This window comes from Capra hircus, chromosome 20, assembly GCF_001704415.2.
Source record: "Capra hircus breed San Clemente chromosome 20, ASM170441v1, whole genome shotgun sequence".
NCBI lineage: Eukaryota > Metazoa > Chordata > Mammalia > Artiodactyla > Bovidae > Capra > Capra hircus.
In genome coordinates this window covers 33,457,611-33,481,454 of record NC_030827.1, presented here as the reverse complement: position 1 = coordinate 33,481,454, position 23,844 = coordinate 33,457,611, and the positions used below count along the sequence as shown (strand labels likewise).

The following is a 23,844-nucleotide window of genomic DNA, read 5'->3' as shown; positions in this document are numbered from 1 at the left end:
GCTTTGGTGCTATTATCTTTATTTTTAAAAAACCAAAAAGCAGAGTCACTGAGGAAAAAGGATCTAAGAGAGAGAGATAAACTGTGTAACATAACTCAGAAATGACTGAACTAGGGGAGGAGAAAGGGAGAGAGAGAGAGAGGAAGGAGAGAGACAGAGATGTACAAAGAGAAAAGCTGAGAAAAATGGAAACAGGTATCTTCTCTGCATCTGTGGGTTTCTCATCCTTCCCTCACCTTTTATAGAGAACAGACCAATAGCCGAACTGGCAGCCGCCTGGCGGATGGAGGGCAGGGTGTCACAGGAGTGAGGAGCCAGGAGGCCAAGGAGTGAGCCGATCTTAAAATTCTCTGGTGCCTGCAGGATAAAGGAGGATCCCGAGGTGATGGGGTGGCTTGATGATGTTGCAGGATAGTCCCAACACTGGATATTAAGTCCTTGTTTCCTCCGTGCAGGTCCTTAGAATAAAACGGAATCTCGGACTTTGCAAGCGGACAGGCGAACATAGACAAATGAATCGCTTCACTCCCGGGCTCCCAATCCCCCCCGCCCTTCACCCCCCGGCCCCCGCAATCCCTCAGCCAGCTCCTGCTTGGACTCACAGTGCTGTGGGATGGGGCAGACCTCAGGGTGGTTCTCTGAAAAAACTCCGCCTGGACCGGATATCCATCACACAGGAGTTTTGGATTCCAGCGGCCTCCGAGGTCCTTGCTGTTAGCAAGCAATGACATCCACCCATTCTAGGGGCTTACTCACCACGACATCATTTGTCAAAACGTTTGCAGTGATCTGGAAGGCTCTTTCTCTTTCCCAGTCTTTTTGTGAGACAAGCCACATTCGGAGAAGCTGTTGGTCAAAGAGTAAAAGTGCTTTCCTTCAGTTCAGTTCAGTTCAGTCGCTCAGTCGTGTCCGACTCTTTGTGACCCCATGAACTGCAGCAAGCCAGGCCTCCCTGTCCATCACCAACTCCCGGAGCCTACCCAAACTCATGTCCATTTAGTCAGTGACGCCATCCAACCATTTCATCCTGTGTCATCCACTTTTCCTCCTGCCCTCAATCTTTCCCAGCATCAGGGTCTTTTCAAATGAGTCAGCTCTTCCCATCAGGCGGCCAAAGTATTGGAGTATCAGCTTCAACATCAGTCCTTCCAATGAACACTCAGAACTGATCTCCTTTAGGATGGACTGGTTGGATCTCCTTGCAGGCTAAGGGACTCTCAAGAGTCTTCTCCAACACCACAGTTCAAAAGCATCAATTCTTCGGTGCTTAGCTTTCTTCACAGTCCAACTCTCACGTCTATACATGACCACTGGAAAAAACATAGCTTTGACTAGATGGACCTTTGTTGGCAAAGTAATGTCTCTGCTTTTTAATATGCAGTCTAGGTTGGTCATAACTTTTCTTCCAAGGAGTAAGTGTCTTTTAATTTCATGGCTGCAGTCACCATCTGCAGTGATTTTGGAGCCCCCCCAAAATAAAGTCTGCCACTGTTTCCCCATCTGTTTGCCATGAAGTGATGGGACTGGATGCCATGATCTTAGTTTTCTGAATGTTGAGCTTTAAGCTAACTTTTTCACTCTCCTCTTTCACTTTCATCAAGAGGCTTTTTAGTACCTCTTCACTTTCTGCCGTGAGGGTGGTGTCATCTGTGTATCTGAGGTTATTGATATTTCTCCCGGCAATCTTGATTCCAGCTTGTGCTTCCTCCAGCCCAGTGTTTCCCATGATGTATTCTACATATAAGTTAAATAAGCAGGGTGACAATATATAGCCTTGACGTACTCCTTTTCCTATTTGGAACCAGTCTGTTGTTCCATGTCCAGTTCTAACTGTTGCTTCCTGACCTGCATATAAGTTTCTCAAGAGGCAGGTCAGAGGCTGATCTGGTATTCCCATCTCTTTCAGAATTTTTCACAGTTTCTTGTGATCCACACAGTCAAAGGCTTTGGCATAGTCAATAAAGCAGAAATAGATGTTTTTCTAGAACTCTCTTGCTTTTTCCATGATCCAGCAATGTTGGCAATTTGATCTCTGGTTCCTCTGCCTTTTCTAAAACCAGCTTGAACATCTGGAAGTTCATGTATTGCTGAAGCTTGGCTTGGAGAATTTTGAGCATTACTTTACTAGCGTGTGAGATGAGTGCATTTGTGCAGTAGTTTGAGCATTCTTTGGCATTGCCTTTCTTTGGGGTTGGAATGAAAACTGACCTTTTCCAGTCCTGTGGCCACTGCTGAGTCTTCCAAATTTGCTGACACACTGAGTGCAGCTCTTTCACGGCATCATCTTTTAGGATTTGAAGTAGCTCAACTGGGATTCCATCACCTCCACTAGCTTTGTTCATAGTGATGCTTCCTAAGGCCCACTTGACTTCACATTCCAGGATGTCTGTCTCTAGATGAGTGATCACACCACTGTGATTATCTGGGTCATGAAGATCTTTTTTGTACAGTTCTTCTGTGTATTCTTGCCACCTCTTCTTAATATCTTCTGTTTCTGTGAGGTCCATACCATTTCTGTCCTTTATCGAGCCCATCTTTGTATGAAAGGTTCCCTTGGTATCTCTAATTTTCTTGAAGTGATCTCTAGTCTTTCCCATTCTGTTGTTTTCCTCTATTCCTTTGCACTGATTGCTGAGGAAGGCTTTCTTATCTCTCCTTACTATTCTTTGGAACTCTGCATTCAAATGGGTATAACTTTCCTTTTCTCTTTTGCTTTTCACTTCTCTTCCTTTCACAGCTATTTGTAAGGCCTCCTCAGACAGCCATTTTGCTTTTTTGCATTTCTTTTTCTTGGGGATGTTCTTAATCCCTATCTCCTGTACCATGTCATGAACCTCTGTCCATAGTTCTTCAGGCACTCTATCTATCAGATCTAGTCCCTTAAATCTATTTCTCACTTCCACTGTATAATCGTAAGGGAGTTGATTTAAGTCATACCTGAATGGTTTAGTGGTTTTCCCCACTTTCTTCAATTTAACTCTGAATTTGGCAGAGTTCATGATCTGAGCCACAGGCAACTTCCGGTCTTCTTTTGCTGACTGTTATAGAGCTTCTCCATCTTTGGCTACAAAGAATGTAATCAATCTGATTTCAGTGTTGTCATCTGGTGATGTCCATGTGTAGAGTCTTCTCTTGTGTTGTTGGAAGAGGGTGTTTGCTATGACCAATGCATTCTCTTGGCAAAACTCTATTAGCCTTTGCCCTGCTTCATTCTGTACTCCAAGGCCAAATTTGCCTGTTATTCCAGGTGTTTCTTGACTTCCTACTTTTGCATTCCAGTCCCTTATAATGAAAAGGATGTCTTTTTTGTGTGTTAGTTCTTAAAGGTCTTGTAGGTCTTCATAGAACCTTTCAACTTCAGCTTCTTCAGCGTTACTGGTTGGGGCATAGGCTTGGATTACTGTGATATTGAATGGTTTGCCTTGGAAATGAACAGAGATCATTCTGTCATTTTTGAGATTGCATCCAAGTACTGCATTTTGGACTCTTTTGTTGACTATGATGGCTATTCCATTTCTTCTAAGGGATTCCTGTCCACAGTAGTAGATATAATGGTCATCTGAGTTAAATTCACCCATTCCAGTCCATTTTAGTTCACTGATTCCTAGAACGTCGATGTTCACTCTTACCATCTCCTGTTTGACCACTTCCAATTCATGGACCTAACATTCCAGGTTCCTATGCAATATTGCTCTTTATAGCATTAGGCCTTGCTTCTATCACCAGTCCCATCCAGAAGTGGGTGTTGTTTTTGCTTTGGCTCCATCCCTTCATTCTTTCTGAAGTTATTTCTCCACTGATCTCCAGTAGCATATTGGAGATATTGATCTCCTTTCCTTAGTATCTTTCACATTCATCCATTCTTGTTCTCTCGCTCTCACTCTGCCTCTTCTGGAGTAGGGTGCTGGCCTCCCCACAGACACTGTGTGAGTGGGCTGGCTCTGTGGTGTTGGCAGAGGGCTACATGGGTCAGGCTGGATGGGTCCCCGGGATGAGGCGGAGTTGGAGGCTGCCCTGGAGCACAGGTTAGGGTCCATGGGACCTACTCACATTGAACATTTCTTGGCATTCCTCTGCTTTCATGTTATCCCACATCATGGTCCTCAGCAGCTTTCCGAGAGCATCCATGGATCGTTCGTAGAGAAACTGAAATGAAGTGAGTGACAGTGAGGCTGAGAGCACGCGTTCATTCAAGTTCATTCATTCTACCTGGCTCTTCACCCCCCTCCAGCCTCGCCCCCACATACTTGGATGTGCTCCTTGTCTTTGTCCGTCTCGCCCTCATTTCTGAGTTTTTCCAAGGGTGGAAGGGGCAGCAGCCTCCGAATATTCTCCTCAAGAATATTAAGATGGTCATTCAGTGAGAGTTGAGGCTTCAGTTTACTGAAATGAGAACCATGTGGAGGAGTGGATATTATATCGCCAAACAACACATATCTCAGTTGAGTTCCAGAGAACTGAGGATCTGAAGGGGCTTGAAGGGGTCAGAGGCATTTCTGATGGGAATGCAATGTTGAAGGAGATGGTAACAGGAGTAAAGAGAGATTGGGGACATAAAACCATACTGTAGGTCTAATTTATTACAGTGATAAACAAGCCATCACTTGCTTGGCATCACTTAATCCTTTATTATATGATCTAACATTTATCTACTTGTTTTCTTCAGCACTCAAGTTATGTGTGTATGTGTGTGTGTGAGTGATTGAGAGAGAGAAGAGAGATTCCAAGTTTGGAGCAGTGGGTTTTATCCCTTTCATATGTCCTTTCATGTCATATGTAGTCCCTGATGTCTCAGTCTGGAAAGAATCTGCCTGCAATGCCAGAGACAAAGGGTTAATCCCTGGATGGGGAAGGTCTCCTGGAGAAGGAAAGAGCAACCCACTCCACTATTCTTGAATGGGAAATCCCATGGACAGAGGAGTCTGGTGGGCTACTCTTGCAACTCATGTAGTTGCAAGAATGGAATTCAACTTAGTGACTAAACACCACCTATAAATGCATGACTAAATGACACTGGAACCTTCCTTTTCCTTTCTCACTATCTGACATATAGTATAGACATGAGGATATAAAGAAACCTGGAAATAGTTTAGGAAAATGTAAGTATTCAATAAATATGAAAACCTCCATTTGTTATTAAATAAACATAAGTTAAGACAATACAACACTACTTATCTGCAACAAAATTAGCAAAAAAATAAAAAATGATGACACTGTCAGAGAAGGGTGAAATTGGTTCTCTTACAGGGCTTCCCTTGTGGCTCAGCTGGTGAAGAATCTGCTTACAATGCAGGAGACCTGGGTTTGATCCCTGGTTTGGGAAGATCCCCAGGAGAAGGGAAAGGCTACCCACTCCAGTATTCTGGCCTGGAGAATTCCATGGTCTATAGTCCATGGGGTTGCAAAGAGTCTGACATGACTGATAGATTTTCACTTTCACTTTCACAGAGGAGTAAAAGTCAATAAAGCTGTGACAGCTTTATTGAGTGTTAAATGTGTTGATATATAGTGTGCAATCTTTTCATCCTTATTGCCTGGCTGGCTATTTAAAAATATCAACTTATCGAGGCATAATTTATGCACAAGCTGCATCCATTTAAAGTGTGCAATCAAATAAATTTCACACTCATGAAACTACCACTATAATCAAGATAGAACATTGCTATCAGCCCCCAATTTTTCCTGATGCATCTTTGCAGTTCATCTATTCCTCCACCTTGGCCCAAGGTAACCACTGATTTGCTTTCTGTCATTAGTCTTCAAGTTCTATAGATGTCTTGTCCATATGAGGGAAGCCGTTAGCTACATGTGGCTATTGAACTCTTGAGTTGTTGCTAGTTTGATTTAAAATACACTGTAATTGTAAAACACACTGGATTTTGAAGATGTAGTATGAAAATTATGTAAATAATCTTATTAATTCTTTATTTTAAATACATGTTGAAGTAGTATACCGAATATGTTAGATTAAAATAATTATTAAAATTAATTTAATGTTTCTTTTTTACATGTTTAATAGTGGCTACTAGAAAATTTTAAACAATAAATGTGACCTGTATTACACTTATTTCTACTCGACAATGCTGTTCTGGAAACTGTTTAATTCTTAATTCATCTTTAAGATTTCTTTGCACTTTCTTGAAACCTCCCTTATCTTTATAAATATGGGAACTTGTGCCTTTCCCTTATTTTGCTTCTTATTGAATTTTAGAAAAATTATGTGGATGTGTTTTGAATTCATTTCTCTTTGTTGGCTAAAACTCCTTCAGAGAAAGCTCATATTTTGTTCAACATTGTCCTTTTAGAACCTAGCTCAATGTCTGATACGTGGATGCAACTCAATAATATTTATTGAACCAAATTGTCAGCTTTTATAATTAGATGTTCAAAGAACATTTTTTTTGCATGAGGATGTTCATCAAAGTATTACTTACAGGTTTTATAAACAAGAAATAGTTAAATGTAGCAATAGGAGGTTGATTAATAATTGAAGGTAACAATATGAGGCATATCTATGCATCAAGATATCAGGCAGTGATTAAAATATTTGTTACCTCAACATAATAAGGGCCATATATGAAAACCGTATAAGCTAACATCATGCTCAATGGTGAAAGACTGAAAACTTACCCTCTAAGATCAGGAACAAGACAAAGATGCTACTTCTATTTAACATAATACTGCAAGTCCCAGCCAAAGTAATAGATAAGAAAAATAAATAAAAGCCATCCAGATTGGAAAGGTAAAGGAAAATTATCTCTGTTTGCAGATGACATGATCTTATATATGGAGAATCCTAAAACATCTACAAAAATATTATAACTAATAAACAAATTCTTCAAAGTTGCAGAATACAAAACTGGCACACAAAAATCACTTCCATTTTTATGCACTTAAAACAGTGAACCATCAAAAAAGAAGTTAGCAATTCCATTTACAATAGCATCAAAAGAATAAAATACTTAGAAATAAAGTTAACCAAGAAGGTGAAAGGCTTGTACACCAATAAAACCACAAAATGATGCTGAAGGAAGTTAAGAAGACACAGCTGAAGGGAAAGGTGTTTCATATTTAGATTGCAATACTTATGATTGTTAAGATGTCCCTCTAAAGCAGTCTGCAGATTTAATGCAATCCCTATCAGAATCCCAATAATACTTTCTACAGAAAGAAAAATCCATCCTAAAATTCACATGGAATCTCAAGGGACCTCAAATGCCCAAAACTATTTTGAAAAAGAACAAAGTTTGGGATCTCACACTTTTTGGTTTCAAAACTTATTACAAAACCACTGTAATCAAAATAGTATAGTACTGGCCTAAACAAACAGACACACAAACCAGGGGAAGACAATAGAGAGCCCAGAAATAAACTCTCGTGTATATGGTGAAATGATTTTCAACAAGTTCCAAGACCATTCAGAGGGGAATAATATTGTATTTGGCAATGATTACTTGGATATGACACTTAAAAGTACAAACAATGAAAGTACAAATAGACAAATGGGCCTACATCAAAATTAAAAATTTCTGTTCATAAAGGACACTAAAGACAGAGTAAAAAGACAACCTATGCAATGAGAGAAAATATTTGCAAATCATATATGTGATAAGGGGTTAATAACCTTAGGCAATGGCAACCCACTCCAGTACTCTTGCCTGGAAAGTCCCATGGAAGGAGGAGCCTGGTAGGCTGTAGTCCATGGGGTTGCTAAGAGTTGGACACAACTGAGCGACTTCACTGTTACTTTTCACTTTCATGCATTGGAGAAGGAAATGGCAACCCACTCCAGTGTTTTTGCCTTGAGAATCCCAGGGACAGGGGAGCCTGGTGGGCTTCTGTCTATGGGGTCGCACAGAGTCGGACATGATTGAGGTGACTTAGCAGTAGCAGCAGAATAGAAAGTATGAAAAGTATAAAAATACAAAGAACTACAACTCAACAACAACAAAAAAAGAGAAAGAACTGAGACAAATGGACAAAGGATCGAATATTTTTCTCAAGAAGATATGTAAACAGGCAATAAGCCTATAAAAGGACGCTCAAAGTCATTCATCATTAGGGAAAGGCAGCTCAATGCTACAGTGGGACACCATCTGACACCCATTAGGATGGCTACTATAAAAACAAACAAACAAAAATCAGAAAGTGATGGCAAGGATTTGGAAAACTTAGGACACTTGTGTACTGTTGGTGAATATAAAATATATAGCCCTGCTATAAAAAGCAGTATGGTGGTTCCTCAAAAGATTAAAAACAAGCTTGCCATCTGATCCAACAGACTGACTCATGAGTATATGCCCCAAATAAATAAAAGTACGGTCTGGAAGAAATATCTATATACTTCTGCTCATAGTAGCATTATTTACAGTAGCCAAAATGTGAAAACCCCCCAACAGATGAGTGTCCAATAGACGAATGGATTAACCAAGTATAGTACACACATCAAGCAGAATATTGCTCTGCCTTCAAAAGGAATGAAATTCTGATACACCCTACAACATGAATGGACCTTGAGGACATTATTCTAAGGAAAACAGGTCAGGCATCAAAAGATGAATACTACATAATGCTAGTGACATGAGTTACCCAAAGTATAAAATTCACAGAGACAGAATATAGAGTAGTAGTGGCCAGGGCTGATGGAAGGAGGAAATGAAGAGTTGATTAATGGGTATAGCACTTCCATTTTGAACGATGAAAAGATTTCTGGAGATTGGTTGCACAATCATGTACAAGTACTTAACACTACTGAACTGTACACTTAAAGATGATTAAGATGATAAACATGTATATTTTACACAATAAAAAATTTAATGAAAAATGAATGATGTTTGTGAAGAATTGGTAATGACATGGGAATATGTAACATGAGGGAAAAAAACAGGATAAAAATTATATGCAGAGCAGAATCTCAGCTCTGTAATCAACATGGGCAATTAAGAATAAAGAATTGAAGAAAATATACCAAAATTTTGATAATAGGGTAGGGTTAGGTGTGATTTTTACTGTTTTTAAAGACTTTCTGCAGTATCCAAGTTTTAACAGTGAACTTCTATTTCTTTTACTGCAGGGGAAAATATTATTTTTAAAATGTGCTTAAAATTATCATTTTCTTCAGGCATAGTGCGGCTAACCAAACCTGGGTGTGATTAAGGCTTTCATAAGTTTTTATGGAAAGATTAAAATTTGCCTATAGGCCAAGAGAAATTATTTTTGCACAGAAATTTCAGTCCTCATATATCAATAAATCTGACTTTTATAAGCAGTTTGCTAGTCCCTGTCAGTCATCAAATGATCAGACTTTCAGTTAATTCTATCACTTTGGAAAAAGAAAAAGCTCCCATTTGAGATAACCTATTGATGTACTGGGCTTCCCAGGTGGCACTAGTGGTAAAAGAACCCACCTGCCAATGCAGGAGACATGAGACATGGGTTTGATCCCTGGGTCAGGAAGATCCCTTAGAGGAGGACATGGCAACCCACTCCAGTGTTCTTACCTGGAGAATCCCATGGACAGAGGAACTCGGGGCCAATAGTCCACAGGGGCACACAGAGTCAGACATGACTGAAGCAACTTAGGTAACATGCACACACTGATGAACTGTGTCCTTTTTGTGATGGTGCGCTAGAGTTTGCACTGATCAATGTCAGCTGATCAGAATGAGTATATGGGGAGGAAATTTTTTTTTTCACTGAGAAAAAACAAAAAATTCTCTACCTGAGGTATCTGATGGCAATTAAGGCTTTCCACCGAATAGGGCTGGCCAAGGAATCCAGAGGCTCATCCCTGATGAAGTCCTGCAACACAGACAAGGCCGGTGAACCGTCTCAGGGAGGACTAGGGGAGTTTCTAGACGCATTGAGGCGGAAGCCTCATTGGACTGTTGCGTGCCCTCAGGCAGAACCATGGCAAAATTCTGTTCCTAGGGACTGGTGAGTTTTACCCACTTGAAAAAAAAAAAAAAGACAACTTGCTCTCTTGGTAATTAATTTCTCAGGATCTTGCCCATGTCCTTCCTGCACACTCACCAGCATGTAACCCAGCAGCACCTCCTTGTAGGAGAACTTGAACTTCTCATCCTCAACATCCTGGACAGCAATACCAATCTCTGTGATACTTCTGGTGAAACTCATCTGCAGATCCATGTCCTAAAGGAAAATGACTCACAATGCAAGTCAGGGTCTTAGGCACCGCACCTAGTTCTACAAATGTTTGGCCTGTGGTTGAAATATGTACCCAGACAGCAGTGACACTGTGCTTCTTTTGCCATTTTCACCTTAGTTTCAGATCCAAGTTGCAGGGAAGTTGAGAAACTATGGTTTCTCAACCCCTGCCTCCACCATGGACTGAGGATTCTCTAGAACAGTGGTTTTCAAACATTTCTAATCAGAATCAAAATAGGAAACAGTTTATAAATTTACCTGATACTTATATGAACTATATAAATATATATATAAAATGCACATATAATGTGGTATTGGAGAAGACTCTTGAGAGTCCCTTGGACTGCAAGGAGATCTAACCAGTCAATCCTAAAGGAAATCAGTCCTGAATATTCATTGGAAGGACTGATGCTGAAGCCGAAGCTCCAATACTTTGGCACCTGATGCGAAAAACTGACTCAATGGAAAAGACCCCAGTGCTGGGAAAGAGTGAAGGCAAGAGAAGGGGACGACAGAGCATGAGATGGTTGGATGGCATCACCGATGCGATGGACATGAGTTTGAGTAAGCTCCAGGAGTTGGTGATAGACGGGGAAGCCTGGCGTGCTGCAGTCCATGGGGTCAAAAAGAGCTGGACATGATGGAGTGGCTGAACTGAACTGAACGCATGTATATAATACATAACTAAATGTAAAAAAAAAATTTTGTGATACTTATTGTTATATATAATCATTTTTCTTTCTTCTTATATTTTAAAGTATGAAAGTATGATAACACACTTACAGGAGACTTGGAAAATATAGAAGAAAGTTATATACAGTTTCACTATATATTACAATTATTTTTAAAGTAGAAAAATTATGATTTTTAGTTGGAGTTTCAATATCAAACTCTCAAAAATTATCTTCTATTCCTCTCTTTTTATTACAAAAAATTTCTGGTTGTGATCTATTAGATATATTAAACTGATTTCCTGATCTACTGGTGGGTCACAACCCACAGTTCTAAGAACACTGTTCTGGTTTACAGTCAACTTCCAAACCACCTAGAACCAAATACAGTTCCTTGTTCTGTCTTAAATTAGGCTTGGGAATCCTGATTTCAGAATTGGATTAATTAGTTAAATTTTGGGATTCTTTCCTGTGGAATCAAATCAAGATAACATTTATGCTTATTGTACTTTCAGGGAGCATAATTTGTATTCAAATATATTTATACTCAAACACAGGTATTCAGGTATATCAAATATATCACCTACCTTGTTCACCACAGACATGCCCAGAACCTGAAAAAAAAAAAAAAGAAGGAAAGGCAGGTACTAGAGCAGCAGTCAGAGTTCCTTTGCCCCAACCAAAGAACCATGCATCAACCTGAAGGACAACAGTGAGACAGGGTGTTCAGCCTTTCCAAGTGGTGGGGGCCACCTCCCTCCCTCAGTTTCAAAGGGACACCTGTGTATTGCTGGATTCTTTGCCCTGGATGAATCATGACTAAGCTACAAAAGGCAGCACAAAGATCTCGAGCCTTTGGATTTCAGGCTTCTCATTTTAAAAAGGCTCTATCAGGCCTTGGTAAGAAAAAGGGCACAAAAGCTCTTGGAAGAAAGAGCAATAAAAACTTATAAAATGAAAGTTAATGGAGCAGCTGATTTTGGAACTGAGATATAGTCAGTTCTCTGACAATGCCGGTGTTGAAAATGCAAATTTGCTACAATGAAATTGATGTATGAGGGAATACTTTTAGCATATTCTGAATTTTGAATTTGCTTATGTGCAGTTTTGTCTGTGAGTGCAAAAAGGTGAACCCGACGAACTGGGCCTGAGGAAGACTTGCACATACACCACAAACGTCATCAGCTGCCTCTGTTTACTGTGTGTGATGAGCTGCTCTCACCCAAATCTGGCATTACAGCTGTCTGTCGGATTTCAGATATCCCTCCTTCCCACCACCATAATAGCTCATAAATTGCGCAGTTGACTTCAGGGTTTTTTAAGGAAAATTTCCATCATTTTTTAGTAGTATTTATCTACTTCCTATTTTTAAAATTTTGAAAATGAAATTGTTGTGTTTTTTTCAAAACTGTATCATTGATGGGGTTGTTGAATATTATACCACTCATCCCATCTCCCCCATAATCCCTGTGGTTTTTCCTGTATTGTCTTGCACAAAATTTGCATTTTAGCAGAGTTGACCTACCTTAAAGTGTAGTGATCCTTATCTAAAACATCTTTATCTCCTTTCTATTTTATTTTTACCATAACTTTCCTCAGTGATGGACTTAATAGTAATATAATATAAAATACCTTCTTAAACTATGTTTTCAGTTCTCATCATTATTTATAAAACTTTGGGTGTGTAGCATCAGAATCACATTTAGAATCTGTCTAAAATGACAGATTCAGTGATCCATCCTTGAAGACTGATTCATTGTTGTTGTTCAGTCACTAAGTCATGTCCAACTCTTTGCGACCCCATGGACTACAGCATGCCAGGCTTCCTGTCCTACACCATCTCCTGGAGTTTGCTCAAATTCTTGTCCATTGAGTCCATGATGCTATCTAACCATTTCATCCTTTGCTGCCTCCTCCTTTTGCCTTTATTCTTTCCCAACAACAGGGTCCTGGTCAATGAGTTGGCTCTTCACATCAGGTGACCAAAGTATCGGAGCTTCAGTTTCAGAATCAGTCCTTCCAATGAACATTCAAGACTGATTTCCTTTATGATTGACTGGTTTGATATCCTGTGGTCCAAGGGACTCTCAAGAGTCTCCTCCAACACCATAGTTCAAAAGCGTCAATTCTTTAGTGCTCAGCTTTCTTTATGGTCCAACTCTCACATCCATACATGACTGCTGGAAAAACCATAGCTTTGACTAGACGTACCTTTGTTGGCAAAGTAATGTCTCTGCTTTTTAATATGCTGTCTAGGTTGGTCATACCTTTTCTTCCAAGGAGCAAATGTCTTTTAATTTCATGGCTACAGTCACCATCTGCAGTGATTTTGGAGCCCAAGAAAAGAAAGTCTCTCATTGTTTCCATTGTTTTCCCATCTATCTGCCATGAAGTGATGGGACCAGATGCCATGATCTTGAATGTTGAGTTTTAAGCCAGCTTTTTCATTCTCCTCTTTCACTTTCATCAAGAGGCTCTTTAGTTCTTCTTCACTTTCTGCCATAAGGGTGACATCATCTGCATATCTGAGGTTATTGATATTTTCCTAGGAATCTTGATTCCAGCTTGTGCTTCATCCAGCCTGGCATTTCACGTGATGTACTCTGCATATAAGTTAAATAAGCAGGGTGACAATATACAGCCTTGCTTTACTCCTTTTCAATTTTGGAACCAGTATGTTGTTCCATGTCTAGTTCTAATGGTTGCTTCTTGACCTGCAAACAGGTTTCTTAGGAGGCAGGTCAAGTGGTCTGGTATTCCCATGTCTTGAAGAACTTTCCACAATTTGTTGTGATCCACACAGTCAAAGGCTTTGGCATAGTCAATAAAGCAGATGTTTTTCTGGAATTCTCTTTGATCCAACAGATGTTGGCAATTTGATCCAGATTCACATAGATCTTTTCTCTATGATCCAACAGATGTTGGCAATTTGATCTCTGGTTCCTCTGCCTTTTTTGAATCCAGCTTGAATATCTGGAAGTTCTCAGCTCATATACTGTTGAAGTCTGGATTGGAGAATTTTGAGCATTAATTTGCTAGCATGTGAGATGAGTGCAATTGTGCGATAGTTTGAACATTCTTTGGTATTGCCTCTCTTTGAGATTGGAATGAAAACTGACCTTTTCCAGTCCTGTGGCCACTGCTGAGTTTTCCAAATTTGCTGGCATATTGAGTGCAGCACTTTCACGGCATCATCTTTCAGGATTTGAAATAGCTCAACTGGAATTCCATCACCTCCACTAGCTTTGTTTATAGTGATGCTTCCTAAGGCCCACTTGACTTTTCATTCCAGGATGTCTGGCTCTAAGTGAGTGATAACACCATCCTGGTTATATGGGTTATGAGGATCTTTTTTGTATAGTTCTTCTGTGTATTCTTGCCACCTCTTCTTAATATCTTCTGCTTCTGTTAGTTCATACCATTTCTGTCCTTTATTGAGCCCATCTTTGCATGAAAGGTTCCCTTGGTATCTCTAATTTTCTTGAAGACATCTCTAGTCTTTCCCTATATACTGTTTTCCTCTATTTCTTTGCATTGATCATTTAGGAAGGCTTTATTATCTCTCCTTGTTATTCTTGGAACTCTGCCCAAGATCTTACAAAAGAAACAAATCACTCACCTCCATTTCATAATCAAATTTTCTCTTCCTATATGTTCTCACTTTGCAGACAAAGGTCCCTATAGTCAAAGCTATGGTTTTTCCAATAGTCATGTACAGATGTGAGAGCTGGACCATAAAGAAAGCTGAGAGCTGAAGAATTGCTGCTTTCTAACTGTGGTGCTGGAGAAGACTCGTGAGAGTCCCTTGAACTGAAGGATATCACACCAGTCAATCATAAAGGAAATCAGTCCTGAATGTTCACTGGAAGGACTGGTGCTGAAGCTGAAGCCCCAATACTTTGGTCATCTGCTGAGAAGAGCCGACTCATTGGAAAAGACCCTGATGTTGAGAAAGACTGAGGGCAAGAGGAGAAGGGGACAACAGAGGATGAGATGGTTGGATGGCATCATTGACTCAGTGCATATGAGTTTGAGTAAATTCTGGGAGATGGTGAAGGACAGGGAAGCCTTGCCTGCTGCAATTCATGGGGTAGCAAAGAGTGGGACATGACTGAGTGATTGAGCAACAACAATATGTTCTCATCTTCCAAATGTACCAGATCCTATCTTCCCTTTGGTCTGTATCCTTTGAGGATGAAGCTTTTGAAGAGCTGAGCTCCTGTAATGTTTGGGAACCCCAGTCTTGGAAATTGAAGTAGCCTTATGTTGGCTATTACCCGAGAGCACTGGCCGAAGAGAAATAGGACTTGGGATACAATGTCCTGATCAAGCCTGGTTAGGAGTTGACTCTTGGGTGCATGGAGGGCCACAGCTCCATAGATTACCATGACATCAGTTTTGCTCAGGCTCTTTTTCCCAGAGAAAATACCCTGAAGAGGAGAAAAGGGAGACATGAAAAATGTGGCTGAAAGAGTTTCTTTTTCTCTTATGATTTTTCCTAATCCTATGGGCCACTATGGGAGTTAAGAAATGGGACTGGGATTATTAAAATGAGTCTGAAGCTGATGTGCTTGCTGATATCAATTTAAACACCCAGAATGGTGTGGTGGATCTACCACGCTTTAATAGAGGTACTTGAGAGAGGGCTTGAGTTACTTGAGAGAGGGCTTGCATTCATTTTTACTCATTTATTCCTCTTCTTTAGGGGAAGCAGAGTGTATGCAATGGAAACTGTCCATGAGGCCTGAGGAGCCAGAAGAGGGATAAGACTAGACACACACAGAGCTCCTCAGGTCTTCCCAGGTCAGCATGAGTGACAGGAAGTGGAAGAGACTTGTTATCTAGCTGGTCATTCTACAGGGCTTGGGCTCAGATGGTTCCAACCTGGAATAAAGACCTGAGGATGGGATCAAGTATGATATGGAGAAAGGATGTCTACTGATGGAGTCAGTGTCACTTGCCTTTGCAATGACCAAGGGCTTTGGAGGAGAAGGATATTCTTTTTACCTTACATCGATTCATGAAAAACTTTTCCCGATCTTGGAATGTTTTAAGAACTTTTAAGACAACTTCAAAGTGTTTCTCAGCACAGTGTCCTAAGATAGATGTTATTCCCTAAAATCAGAAAAGACAGGGCATTTTGATACATCAGGAACTCTAGGTACTGGAAATATAGGAGTCAACAGAACACACCAAACTCCTCATCCTCTTGAGTGTAAAACCAGGGGAAGTCACAAGGAAGTGACATAAAGTGAACACGCAAATCCAGTAAGCCTATAAATATATAGTATGTCAAATGGTAATAAGTGCTGTAAGAAAAGAAGGAAAAAGGGTAGCTTCTATAAGTTGGGGGAGTTGGCAATACAAATAGAGTAGCCAGACAAGTTGTCAATAAAGGGAGACATGGAGAAGCGCTCTGAAATAAGCAAGAGAGTGAGCCAATGGACTTCCTGGAAATGAGAGTTCCAAACAGAGACAGTATGTGCAAAGGTCCTGAGGTCCACCAAGGAGGGCAGATGGAACAAAAAAGTACAAGATGAGGGCAGAGAGAAAGTGGGGGTTGGTCTGAGTAACATCTTTTAGGCCACACTCCATACTTAGGATTTTTAATCTTAGACCAGTGGGAAGCAAGTGGAGGTTTTCTTGAGCTGGAGTTGACTATCATTTCTACAGGATCACTCTCCTGCTGAAACTTTACCTTAAAAAGTGAAAGTGTTAGTTGCTAGTCCTGTCTAACTCTTTGTGACCCCATGGACTATAGCCCTCCAGGTTCCTCTGTCCCTGTGATTTCCCAGGCAAGAACACTGGAGTGGGTTTCTATTCCCTTCTCCAGGGGATCTTCCTGACCCAGGGATTGGACCCAGCTCTCCTGCATTGCAGGCAGATGTTTTACTGTTTGAGCCACCAAGGAAGCCCAAGGTTAACTTCACCCTTAGGTGGTTAAAATGTTGAAAGCTCCTGTTTCACACTCTGTGTTCATATTTCCCCCTTGCCCACATTCTTTCCACATCACTTGCTTCAGGCTCACTTCACCACTGTAACTTCATGCCAGTTTGTTAATGAGTCCTGATTTGTTTCATTTGATTGCATAACCCTGCTAGAGCCAGAATGAGAATCCAGGGACTAGACTTCTGTCGTCAAGCTCTCAGCCAGCACTGTCCTTAGATATCAGGTCTTCTAATCTCTGCTACCAGGAGATGCTTGGAAGAAATCTTTAAAGGCGGGTGGCCTGGTGTCTGTTCTCCTTAGTCATGGTTCCTTAGGTTCCTTTACATCCTAAGATGTAAACCTCTGTGTTTCTCCATCTCTGGGTCCTCTCACCCCACAGTGCTCTGTGTTTCTCCTCTCCCGACCCACCTTCCTAACTTCTTAACTTCCTCCCCAACTTCCCAGTGCTGACCTATGTCCCACTGTCTTTCTAACATCTGAGTCTGGAAAAACCCAGGCCCTGGATAAATCTGACTCTCATACTTGTCTATCACCTATTGCTACACCTCATTTGCTGGATGCTACCAGGAAAAAAAAAATGCCACCACTGAGAAAATTGCTGGAGTAGAAGATGATTTCAACTCCCCAAGGGGCCCTCAAATCTGCACACGTATCCTATTTGTTTTCTTAAATCTATTTTCTCTCTCCAGTTCCTCACAGTTGTAATTTCAGATCTTCTCTCCTGAAACTCCTTACTAAGCATTTTCTATGAAAAAGAACTTTGAAGAGTCTATTTTCCTTTATCTTATTTGGAGGAACTTGAGGGATGCAGGCAATGTGTTGCTGAGGCAGGATTTGAATCCAGCTGGTCTGACAACAGAATCAGAGCCTAGGTGTCACCTGAGTGAGACAGTCACTCTTAGGAGAGGGAAGGCCAGCTGATCAGTGAGACTTAGAGAGTTATATGTTAACTCCTCACCAACCCAGAGGCCATTTGCTAAGTGATCTGAGTGTGCAGGATACACTCAAGAACTTGAAGCAAAGTTAAGTAAAAGAGGAATCTGAGAAGCTTAAGTGGATGTCATAAAGTTCATCTTCTAAGGCTTGTGAATCCCTCAGACTTTGAATGATGGCCATATGGTCTGCTTGGATCTAAAATAAACTTAGTTGTTTCCTAGCCCAGAGCAGAACTAAAAGGGCAACTAGAAAGGAAATAATGGTGCTGGGAACAATGTCAATGAGAAATAATTGAAGGCTGAATATCTGAGATGGGAAAAAGAACTAATGACAATATAAAGTCAGTTTTAAAAGTTCAGTAAGTACAGTGTTTTCTAGCTATTTACAATAGGGAAAGGACCCTAAACACCTGAGAATTCCTGAGACGGCTATATAAAAAGACAGACTACGATATTTTATTTTTTGCTAGCTGGTCTTTTCTCCTGGGTGGTTTCTTTTCTTAAACAGACGTCGTCTTTTTCTTCCACATTCACATATGCTCTCCAGCTTAGGCTAGGGTAGGGAATAGGCAAAAGCTCTTTGCAAAAGCTCTCCAGGTTATATGTTCTCTAGGAGGAAAACCAATGATACATACCCTTACTTTCAGCTTACACATTTCATGATTTTGATACTTACAATCATACCCTTATGTTACAAAGCCAAGGTCAAAATAGTTTTAAAATACTCTTGTTGAATAGGAGTGACTGAAATTCATTTTTCACTATTTTCACAAATCTGATTAGATAACGAAGCACTAATTTTTAAATAGGGAAGCCTCAACCTAAATGTCCATCAACAGATGAATGGATAAAGAAGACGTGGTACACCTATATGATGGGATATTACTCAGCCATAAAAAGCAATGAAATTGGGCCATTTGTAGTGACATGGATAGACTAGAGTCTGTCTACAGAGTAAAGGAAGTCAGAAAGATAAAAACAAATATCGCATATATTTGGAATCTAGAAAAATGGTGCAGAGGAACCTATTTGCAGAACAGAAATAGAAAACACAGATGTGAAGAATATACTACCATGTGTAAAATACACAGTTAGTAGGAAGCTGCTGTAAAACAAAACACAGGGAGCTCAGCCCGGGAAGAACAGTGGGTGAGAGGGAGGCTCACGAGGGAGGGTATATATATGTATACATATAGTTGCTTCATGCTGTTGTACAGCAGAAAATAACACATTGTAAAGCAATTATACTCTAATAATAATAAAAAATAGGGAAGCCTCATTTTTCTGAAAAACTCTGTTGGACTATTTTGAATGTATGCATGGATGATTCTGGATAAGCAAGATACTAATGTAAGAACTGCCCGAGGTTTTCCAGAGGGAATTCATTATCATTGTCACGAGAGGAAATAGAGAGAAAGTGGTCCCACCTGTCGTTGGTCCCCCAGGTGGTGGGGAGCAGCCAGAAATTCCTTAACCTGTGAGCTGACAAAGTCCACATCTTGGCAGGATGCTAAGGTGGTTCCCAAGGCTTTCCAAAGAAATTTCTGGAAACCAAAGGAGAAGCAACAGAATGTTAAAAGTTGGAAAGCAAGACTGATAAAAAGTAGAAAGAGTGAAAATAGTCATTCAAAAAAGAAAGACATTGAGTTGACTTAGGACTGCTTGCTTATCAGGCACTTTCATGTACTGTCTCTTCTTCAGTGTTCCCTGCCCACAGGCTCTGTGCTGCCTGTGTCCTCCCGCCTTCCTCTATGCCGTGTGCCCTGCCATCATAATAATACCTTTTATTACCTACTGGGATTTTTAATTTTCTTGTCGTCGCTATGCTCAGAATTTCAGTTCTTGGTAGCAGAGGTTTTCACTGATTATCTATGTACAAATAAGTGTTAATAAGTTCTTATTGAATAAACATGCTCAATGAAAATTGGGGTATTTTGAAGACAGTGTCATCTGATATTTTCAAACTTCACAGTATATTGACTTGGTTTATAGTTTAAGAGATTTAGCAGTAGTTTTGAAAGTAATACCTTGGCTTCTCTACCATTATCTCTCTCCGGAAGTGCTGTCAGACTGGTGTTAGGAATGAAGCAGAAAAGTCACATAAGAGCTTTCACGTACACATTGTGTCTTCAGTAATGAACGCTGAGTAAATTGGGGAAGGAAAGCATCCAGTGGAGGAGCACTGGTGATAGAGCATGTCAGAAATCATTCTGTGGCTTCCACCCCCTCTAGTGGTGGTGAGAGTGTTGGATTCATTATGCCAGCCCTACGCTGGGCACTTCTGTAGTGTTGGGGCGGAGAAAAGGCAAGTAGGACAGACACTGCTTCCTGTCATCTTTCACTGGAGGCCATGTAGGGTTATTGACTAGGGGCAAGGGATAGCCCTGCAGTAGCTTGTGTTTGAAAATTACAGCACATGTCTGGCTGTAAATAGGTGTATGAACATGCAGGTATACAAAGCAATTTATACCAGACTGGCATCTTTTAATTTAGAATGTCCATCTGGTCACAGAAAGGAGAAAAATTGGCCAGTTGGAAGCCCGCTCCAAAAGCTCAAAAGATTGTAGCTCTTGAGTGGTCATTAGTGATCAGAAAGGATCTATGGCACAGGAGGAATGGAAAATCTAGGTGTAACAGATAAAGTCAAGTTAGTACATTCAGGAGAAATTATACAGATTAATCTGATTGGGGGCCATGAGGCTATAAAACAGGTGGAACAGGCTAAGAGTAGACTTGATCAGAGTAAGAATCTGATGAGCGAGCATCCACTCATTCTCAGTTGTCTAGGCAAAAGATCCCCTGAGTAGGCTCAACGCTGCCAGAGTCTATTTAGCTTCATCTTGGGAGAAGGGCAGGAAAGAGTTGGGAAAATCTTGTGCTGCAGGAATATTGATTTGAGAAAGAAGGAAAATATATTATATTATAATATAGCTTCAGTGCCTCCCAGCACTGCTGACCTTTTGCCTATCTGCTGAAATTTGTCAGATTCAATGAATAGGGCATTCACACCTGGGGACTTGGTTAAGAATCCCAGATATTAGAAAGCCCGAATTGGGGGGAAATTTTGTGGTTGATCATAAAATAGCCATGATCTTTCTATCTCCCTTCTGTCCATGCTTCCCTGTTATGGAAGTTTGCGATTCCTATCAAGACAAGCCTATTTCTCCATTCATTGCATCTGGGCTTGCCTTGCAACTTGCTTTTGTTGCTGGAATGTGGTAGAAGTGATAGTATGCCCCTTTTGAGCTTAGACCTCAAGGATCTTGCACACATCATTGCCATGAGAGCAAGCCCCCAATAGCCTGCCGCAGGATGAGGGACTGCAAGGAGCAGAAACAACCTGTCCTAGATAAGATCATCCCAGACCAGCCAATCCCCAGTACACCTCAGTGCGGCTAGTTGAGATCAGAAGAGTTCCCAATTGAGTCCAGCCCAAATTGTCAACCTGCGAAATCCAAAGTTTTTTAGGTGCCCTTTATTTTAAGTCATTAAGGTTGTCACGCTTTTAAAGCTACTTGGTACACTCCTAGTTTTCTGGTGTTAAGCATAACAGTCGAGAGCCATCGAGGCAGCTCGTTGTTTGAATTGTTTTGTCTACTCACACCACCATTATCTTGAACTAATCTTGTGGGTTTGGGAGCCATTGGATGAATGGCACTATATAAGATGCAGACGGGTGGTTTGTGTATAAGAAGATGAGACATTGCTCACCAAATCTTCCTGATGGGTGTGTCTGCAGGCTGGGTAAGCCAATTTGGAGAACCAGTACTCTGTACCAAATTAGAGAGTCAATCAATGAGGGGAATTTTGAAAATTACATAGAAGAGTTGCAGGTTGCTAATAATTTGTGGAAAGACACACTTAATCCTGGGAACACAATGATTTAGGAAATGGTTTTTTCCAGGAAATAATTTAGGATTTGAAAATGATGTAAGAGAGTTGTTGGTTGATAATAAAGGATTTGTGGGAAGAAACACTCAATACTGGGAACACTTAATGACTGAGGAAATGTTTTTCCAGGGGAAAAAAAATTTTGGAATGATATAACCACAGTGATAACCATAATCTACTTTTTATTGGACACAGGCCACATGCCAGACACTTCACTAGGGTCTTTATATACTTTATCTCATCGAACCCTTATAACAATACAATCCTCAGAGAGAGATAAAAATTTCCATCTTATTGGTCAGTACACTGAGGCTCTGAAAAGGTTAAAAATTTTACCAAAAGCTGCATTCGTAGTTAAGTAGTAGAAACTGAATTCAAACTCCATTTGGAATGGACGGTTACAATGTGGAGGGTTTGGTAGAGGTCATGTGTAGAGAGAGGAATGAAAATTTGTAAATTTGTAAAAATGTAAATTTGAGTGCTCTGTGTTTGTTTTCTTTTCAATTAAAAAAAAAAAAAAGACAGATTATTTCCCGCAGCCAGCCTCACAAGAGTGGCCCAGTGGAATGGAAACTAAGACATAAACTGGCATTAAATCAGTGCTATGGTTAACAGGCTGCTATTTGCTCTCCAGTTTTTTTTTTTTTCCTTCTCTAGAACAGAACCTCCAAATTTTTGTCAGGTATGTATTTATCTTAAAGGCACTATACTCAGCAGTTTTCCTTGCAGATAGGCTGTGGCCCTGTAACTTGGGGTCAAATAAAGGTAAGCAGAAGGGAGCGTTTTCCTAACCACTTCTTCTTCCTTTGCATTGCACTGCAGACAAGCTGGAACTGGCACCACAGTTTCTAGTCATAAATTAGAAGGCATGGTCTCTGAGCTGAGAAACCAACCTTCTCAACAGAGGTGTTGCTGTAACTGTCCATCTGCTGGTTGAAATCCCGACTCAGTTGAATGGTCCAGGATACGTCACTGATCTTCCATAACGATTCTTTGAGCAACTGTTGTAAGAGGTAAAAATCAGATTATGAATGTGACTGTTTAATGTGTTTTCTTGCTACTTTTCTGTTACGATATATTCTAGAAGTATAAATTGTATATTATATGAGATTATTCCTTTTCCCATAAAAACTCGATTACTTTGAAATTTTTTTCTTATTTTAGAAGACATACTCTGTTCTGTTCTGAATTTCCAGTAAGAATCAGATCCACAGGAAGTGGAAGTTAACTCCAGGTATGTGCCTTCTATTTTCCTTTTAAATAAAAATTGCTAAAAGACTTACAATAGAAACTCATCCAATCTGAAACTTAAATTGAAGTTAACAATTTTCAAGGTTTCAGTAGATTTGGAAAAACTCCATTTGTCAAAGTTAGTTTGTTTTATTATATACTAAGAAAAAGAGACATTTTTGGAATAGTGAATTAAAGGCCTTGAAGAACCAATTAGATGTACAAGAACAAGTTGCCAACTTCAACTGGAGTAATGAAATATTCCTCATTTCACCAATTATTTTGAGCCAGGGCCACAATCAGTCATCTGAACCCATGTCTTTCTTCATTGAACCATAAACGAAGAGGTGTTTTTGTCTTTTTGGATGGCAAAATCCATTGCAATTTCTAAAATCTATGATTTCTCCTGTGTTTTCTCTATCTTAAGCTTAGAAAGAACACAGTGTCAAAACCATTGAAAAAGTTTGTGAATGTGTTTTCTTAATAAAGAATTCATTCAACGGATCTTTTACAAAGTAAAAATTGTACAACCTTGGCATTATAAGGGAAGAAAGCAAATGTAGACAGTTTTGGAAAAAGAAGCCAAGAAGTATACTCAAGATTGGAGAAAGGGAAAGTAATGTTCTCAAGGCTTCAGGAACTTTCCTTCCTAGTAAGAACAGTTATTTTAAAATGGTAAGTGGGGAAACAAGGTAGAAATTTCGACAGAGGGAGGGAGAGATAAAGGAACATAAATATAGGAGAAAGATAGATTCTAGACTTAAGGAACAGGAAGAATAGAGCTGTTGCTTTCAAACCTCGTATTGGATAAGACTCATTTGTGGGTGTCATTAAGACCTGTAAGCTGTCAGTACTCCCTCTTGGAGATTCTGATTCTAGAAGGGGGGTGTTAGGGGTAGAGTTGCTGTGGAGATGTCACTGAAATATGACATTTTATAGAAATTATAGTTCACATGAAAAGATGCTCAGCATTGCTAATTATTAGAGGAACACAAATCAAC

The 23,844-nt window shown here is 40.1% G+C and overlaps 1 protein-coding gene across 1 annotated transcript in view; it reads right to left on the bottom strand.

The window, feature by feature from the left end:
• MROH2B (maestro heat like repeat family member 2B) overlaps positions 1-23,844 on the bottom strand; it is a 61,823-nt gene that overhangs the window by 23,714 nt on the left and 14,265 nt on the right. Inside the window, exons 8-18 of the mRNA XM_005694753.2 lie at positions 22,507-22,614; positions 19,150-19,266; positions 15,846-15,953; positions 15,116-15,268; positions 11,426-11,452; positions 10,033-10,152; positions 9,722-9,801; positions 4,248-4,383; positions 4,051-4,146; positions 757-846; positions 237-357 (exon numbers count right to left, since the gene is read on the bottom strand). Coding sequence (XP_005694810.2) covers positions 237-357; positions 757-846; positions 4,051-4,146; positions 4,248-4,383; positions 9,722-9,801; positions 10,033-10,152; positions 11,426-11,452; positions 15,116-15,268; positions 15,846-15,953; positions 19,150-19,266; positions 22,507-22,614 — 1,156 coding nt within the window. The remainder of the gene's footprint in view (positions 1-236; positions 358-756; positions 847-4,050; positions 4,147-4,247; positions 4,384-9,721; positions 9,802-10,032; positions 10,153-11,425; positions 11,453-15,115; positions 15,269-15,845; positions 15,954-19,149; positions 19,267-22,506; positions 22,615-23,844) is intronic.